Here is a 6,000-nt window from a genome sequence, read left to right as displayed (position 1 = left end):
GCGCAGGCAGCAAGGTATAGAAAAGGAATGTGCTCTGGAATCTTGCCAATCGGCTACATTTTTGCTGCAGGACTTAAGCTTTAGGTTCATCAATGAAATGAAGCTGATGGTCTGTAGCTCTATCAACAACCTCAAAACGGGTTTGTAAGCGAACTGTGCAAACCGTAAAGCTCTTAAAACATAAGTGTTATTAAGATCATCAGGGATATGATAATAATTATCATTAGGGTAAAAGCTCTCAAAACTGGGTATAGGGGAAGTGTCATTCCCAGACTTGAAATCCCCATTCCTGAGCGGGAGAGAAAGCAGGCAAAGACCCTCCCTACCCCTCATGCCTAATCCCGCCCGCAAAGTGGTCCTGCCTTCGCCAGGAACCTGGGCAACCAGATGGGTGAACTCAGGTCACACAACTCCCGCACTAGTCCTGCAGGCGGGAGCTGCTCCCAGGCCCTCCGGCCTCTCAAGCTCCGCCTACCCCTGGCTACGGCCCCGCCCCGCGAGGAGACGGATGCCGCCCCCTCCGCGCTGGCTGGCATTCCAGCCGCGCCGCGAATACTGGACAATCCCGGGCCAGCGCCGGAGATTCCCGAGCTTCCCCGATCTCTTCCCGGCCTCCCTCGGGCGGCGGGGACGGAGATTGCCGAGGGGCGCTGGCCCCGCCCCTCCGCGGGCTCGGCCGCCACCGCCCCCTCGCCACAGCCTCCCGCGCGGGCGAGTCCTACATCCCGGTCCTCCTCCTTTCTCTCTCCCCGCCTTCCCGGTGCTGCCACAGTGGCGGGTCGGAGGATCCCGGCCAGTCAGCTCGTCCCAGCCTCGCGCCCCTCCTCCCCCAAATAAACAGCCCTCCCCACGCCTCGGGAGCCGGACCGCCCCCTTCCTCCCTCGGCGGCGTGTTGTGAGGGAGAGTGTGAGTGAGCGAGCGCGGGCCGGCGGCGGCCCCGGAGCGCGAGAGGCGGGGCGCGGCGGGCCGGCCGGGCGGCGCGTGTGCGTGCAGGAGCACGAGCGAGTGCCCGTGGCGACTGCCAGCGGCCCCGCGCCGACGAGCCGGCGGGCGGGCGGGCGGGCGTGCGGGCGAGGGCGGCGGGCGCGAGCGGCGAGGGCGCCGGGCCCGCGCGCACGCACGCACGCACGCGGGGGGCGGGGCAGGCGCGCGCCCGCCTGTCGCGACAGTCGGGGCCGAGGCCCAGGGGGAGGTGGCCTGTCGCGGGTCGCCCGGCTCCCGGAGGCGAGGGGGGCGCGGGCGGATGGCGGAAGGCGCCCAGCCGCAGCAGCTGCCTCAGCTCGGGCCCGGCGCCGCTGCCCGGGGCATGAAGCGGGAGTCGGAGCTGGAGCTGCCGGTGCCCGGAGCGGGAGGAGACGGAGCCGAGCCTGGCCTGAGCAAGCGGCCGCGCACGGAGGAGGCGGCGGCCGACGGCGGCGGGATGCAGGTGACCGCGCGGGACCCGGCGCCCGGTTACCGCGGGGTGCGGGGCTGGGCCGGGAGGGGCGGCCGGGCCCCGCGGCGTGGAGAGGGCAGGGCGGCTGGGGTCCCGGCGGGAGGTGGGCAGGGAGGGCGGGCCGGGGCCTGGCTGGAAGCAGGGATGAGCAAGGCTGGGGCGAGGGGTGCAGGAGGGTCCCGCTCCTGAGGGGGTGAGAGGCGGCGCGGGGAACTCGCGGAGGCTCCGGCTGGAGTCCATTTCTTCAAACCCTTCCTTGGTTCCTCGGGAAACAGGGAGATCCAGGGTCTGTTGCCCAGGGGAGAGCAACTGGGCCGCAGGATGAGGAGACCTGGTGGGAAGGCTCCCAAGGAGGAACACCTTTGGGGTAGCCCTGGCCCTCGCTGGGATGGGGATGGGGCAGATATTGGAAGGAGAGGCGTGAAAAGCGCAAAAGTGAAAAGCCCAAAAGGGATGTGGCTTAGGTTGTGGGTTAAATCAGTGACACGGGGAGTGTGTGAGAAGTACACGGAGTTTGATGGTGGTGTGGGACACTGTGGTGCTCAGTCTCTTTAATTTTGTGGCACATGCTAATGAGTCCGAACAGAGACATAGGACGTATACCTCCTGTACTTTGCCAGTTGCATCCTGCACCGCTAGGACTCCGAATAGCTCTTTGATGCCTTGGGGTACAAAAGAAAATTTGTAGGGCTATTAGAAGACTGGATTCTGAGTTGTGGACTCAAGGATAAACTGGCTGATTTGGTAGGGATGGGGCAGGTATTGATAATGTCAGTTGCTTTGTAGTTTGAGGAAAGGCTTGAAACCTTGGAGGTTTTGGGATTTGGTCTCTGTTCAGAGAATGCTGTGTTGTAAAATGGTGAGGCTCACCCAGCAGCAGTTGCTTATAGACATGTGCCTAACTCTTAGAATCATAGAATGTTAGAGATAGAAGGGACCAGGGGCATCATCACCTTTTCCAGGGGTTCTTAATCTGGGTAGACTTGGAAGACTCTTACGCAGATTAGTTTATGTGTAGTGTTTGGTGGAGAAGAATCAGTTATTTTCATCATTTTTTGGGGGTGGGTTTAAATCCCATCATGTTTTAATCACCTCATTGTATAGATGGGGAATCAAAAGTCCAGAGAAGACTAGTGACTTGCCTAAGGCTACCCAGTTAGCTGGTTGTAAAATTGGAGCTGGATCCTGGTCTTCTCATTCCTATTCTTGTGCTCTCTCCATTACACCACTCTTGGAAATCTCTGCAGTGCTAAAAGACTTCCTGTGCTCTGCTGCCTGCTTTTCAAGGCTTTGCCTGACTTCCTGTGTTAGAGATGGAGCTACACTTAAGCCTTGCATGTTTGTTGTGTGCCTCTTGGTCTCCTTTGCAGTGTCCACCCTGTTACTTCTGTTGGTTTTGGTAAAGTGACCCTCTTGGTGTTTATTTTTGGATTCTTTTTGCTTGTTTTTTTTTTTTTTTTTGGCCTGCTTTTATTCTCCATGAGAACTCTCTCATGTAGAGGGATTGTGAGAAGTAAAAGCTCTGGGCCCTGGAAAAAATATAGGGTGCAACAAGGAGACTTTAGGAGAGGTGGGCTAACGTTGGGTGGAAAGAAGGGGAGACTGGAAGGAAGTGCTGGTGAGCATGTGCCATTTGGTGTGTGCATATATCTACATATGCACATAGGTATTCGCTTATTATTTATGTCAGTCATAGCTAATAACAAAATCATAGTTAATGACAAGACCCCATTCCTTTCCCCCTTTCTGCCTGTGGCCTGTTACTTAATAGTTGCCTTCAAATTAGCTGAGGATAGTGATATTTGGAAGTGGAGCAGTGTATAGGAGCTGTTCAGAGGAAGGGGTATGTTAGGTCCGTTGGGTATAATCGGGCAACATAGAACATCCCACAGAGAATCTTTTTTTTTCCCCTTTGTGTATTTATGAATGTTCTTCATTTTTTTCTTTATACCTTCTCATTATTGTAGTTCCATGACACTATGTCACACAGGTCTTAAAATCATTGATTTAGCTCGATGCCTTTAACTAGCTTTATGGTTCTAGGGAAATCCCTGATTTGGGGGCTTCTGTTTTCTTAGTTGTAAAATAAATTTTCATATAAGGTCATTTCTAAGTTACCTTCTAAAAAATATAAGCTAAGTTCCTTTTTTTTTTTTTTAATGGTTCAGGGGATTGAACCAGAGGCACTTTACCATTGACTTACATCCCCAGTCCTTTTTCTGTTTTATTTTGGGACAAAGTCTCACCAAGTTGCTTAGGGTCTCACTAAGTTGCTGAGGCTGGCCTCAAACTTGGCAATTTTCCTGCCCTCAGCATCCCAAATCACTGGGATTATGGTGTGTGCCACCAGGCAGAGCTAAATTCTCTGTCATTAGGGTACATGTGATCTAGATGAAGAAATAAATGGATAAAATAAGTGTGTATGTGTATATTTAATATTATTTAACTAATGTTTATTGAGCATCTGCTACACTCTTTTAAACCTAGGGGATATAGTAGTAAACAAAGAAAGACCCTGCTCTAATGGATCTAATATTCTAATGGGAAGTGGTATCTAATAAAGATGACTATTAGGTGGTAATAAGAAAAGTTAAGCAGGTAAAGAAATAGAGAATGATGAAGATGGTAAAGGGGCATCTCTGTAGGGGCATCCCTTTGAATGAGGTAAGCAACCAGCCATTCAGGATGGGAGGGACCTGGGGATGTAGTTCAGTGGTGAAGTGCCCCTGGTTCCATTCCCAGTACCAAACACAAAAGTTTGAGGGAAGAGTTCAGAAATGCTCATAAGCCCCATGTAAATATCCTCTGTAAAAAGCTTCATGTCATCAGTGTTTTTGTCTTAAAGAATGTGCTTTTTCTTATATCCTAGCACAATGGAGTTTTTCTGAAGTCCTAGCTCCTTTCTCAATAAAGCCTTCCCTAACAGCTTGGTTCATACTTGTTAGGCCTTGCTTTTGCCTCCTGGTATGTTGACGCTTACTTATGCATTATCTTTTATTATCCCTAATGGCTTTATTCTTCTTATTTCCCTAGTAAGATTGCAAGCTCCCAAAAGACAGGAACTGTGTTTCCTTTGTGTTTGTCTTCCATAATAACTTGACAGATTCTGGTACATGTAAGTGCTCAGTGCTTGTTAAATTGAAGTTGAAATTTACCTTTTTCAAATAGTTAAGGGCTTAAAAAGAATCATGAAATTCTCGGGTGAGGGTACCATTGCAAAATCCCCCAATCTCTTTTAGTGCCAAAGGGATTAACTGCTTTTTACAGAAAAAAGTCATTTGCTGGGGTTAGTTTTCCAAGGCTACTTGCTAACTGGAGCTGCATCTGGCAGCTTCAGATTCCAAAGCTGAACTCTGTTGGGTTGCAGCCTCTGAGCTTTTGGAGTGAATCGTTACTTCTCAAAGTGAAGCTCAAGGGACTCCAGAGAGTCCCTGACGCTTGTTTTATAATACTTAAACTCAGAAGGAACCTTAGGGAGGAGAAGCAGTGTAGGTGCTTTCAAAGCAGTATACAGAATCTCTGTGCAGGTGGAAGAGGTTAGTGCATCCCTGGAAAGATAAATCTTGATATATATATATATATTTTTGGTATTGGGGATTGAACTCAGGGGCGCTTAACCACTGAGCCACATCCCTAGCTCTTTTTTGTATTTTATTTAGAGACAGGGTCTCTCCCTAAATTGCTCAGGCTGGCTTTGAACTTGCGATTCTCCTGTCTCAGCTTTCCAAGCCAGTAGGATTACAGGCGTGGGACACCTTGCCTGGCTCAGCCCTGGAAAGAGAGAAATACAAAAACCTGAATCATGGAGCAGGAGAGATGAGACATTCAATTTGAAAATTGAAATGTGGTTTGAGAAATGTAGTTAGTTCTTGAGGATAGAACTTGGAAACAATTTACTCAAACTTGGTGGAAAGTTAAATGAGGGGGCTGGGGATGTGGCTCAAGCGGTAGCTTGCTCGCCTGGCATGCGTGCGGCCCGGGTTCGATCCCCAGCACCACATACAAACAAAGATGTTGTGTCCGCCGAGAACTAAAAAATAAATATTAAAAAATTATCTCTCTCTCTCTAAAAAAAAAAAAAGTTAAATGAGTTATGTGTGTAGATGTTAGAAGTTCATTTCACCTAAGTAGGTCTTATGTGTATGAAACTTAGGTACAGTCAAATATGCTGGGAAATGAATTCTTTTGGTTACTCTTCTAATGATATAAACAATTCAGTTATATAAGAATTATATTTTTGTTCAGCTTTCTAGGAACTTTTCTGAATAAGGCAAGATACATCTTAATGATTGCTTATAGCTTTCAGCAAAATGCTTTATATGGCAGTGAAGTCAGTAGCTTTCTGACTGTATTATCAGTCAGTCAGTTCAGCTATGTGGGGTTAGCACTTGTTCATGTTAGCAGATAACTCTAGTAGCAGGGAGACTTTCTTCCTGGTATCAGGGAAAGGGTTCCGGGGAGTGTATACTTGCTTTGTGGGTGCTGTGTTTGTTGACTAGCCTGTCTTCCCACTTGTTTGTTACTGGGTTTATTTCCTTTTAGGTGGCTCTCTCTCTTTGGACCC

General features: G+C 49.7%; 1 protein-coding gene across 15 annotated transcripts in view; it reads left to right on the top strand.

The window, feature by feature from the left end:
- Nucleotides 1-1,166: 1,166 nt before the first annotated feature.
- Nucleotides 1,167-6,000, top strand: part of Rbfox2 (RNA binding fox-1 homolog 2) — a 268,933-nt gene continuing 264,099 nt past the window's right edge. For all 15 annotated transcript variants that reach the window (XR_013091246.1, XM_076855112.1, XM_076855108.1 and 12 more), the window contains exon 1: nucleotides 1,167-1,427. Coding sequence is in view for 14 of the 15 variants with exons in the window: in XM_076855112.1 (XP_076711227.1) it covers nucleotides 1,245-1,427 (183 nt within the window). In the remaining variant the exon portion in view is untranslated. The remainder of the gene's footprint in view (nucleotides 1,428-6,000) is intronic.

Source organism: Callospermophilus lateralis, chromosome 4 (assembly GCF_048772815.1).
Source record: "Callospermophilus lateralis isolate mCalLat2 chromosome 4, mCalLat2.hap1, whole genome shotgun sequence".
In the NCBI taxonomy this organism is placed as follows: domain Eukaryota; kingdom Metazoa; phylum Chordata; class Mammalia; order Rodentia; family Sciuridae; genus Callospermophilus; species Callospermophilus lateralis.
The sequence above is the reverse complement of the archived record's forward strand: the minus strand, read 5'-3'. Positions and strand labels throughout refer to the sequence as shown.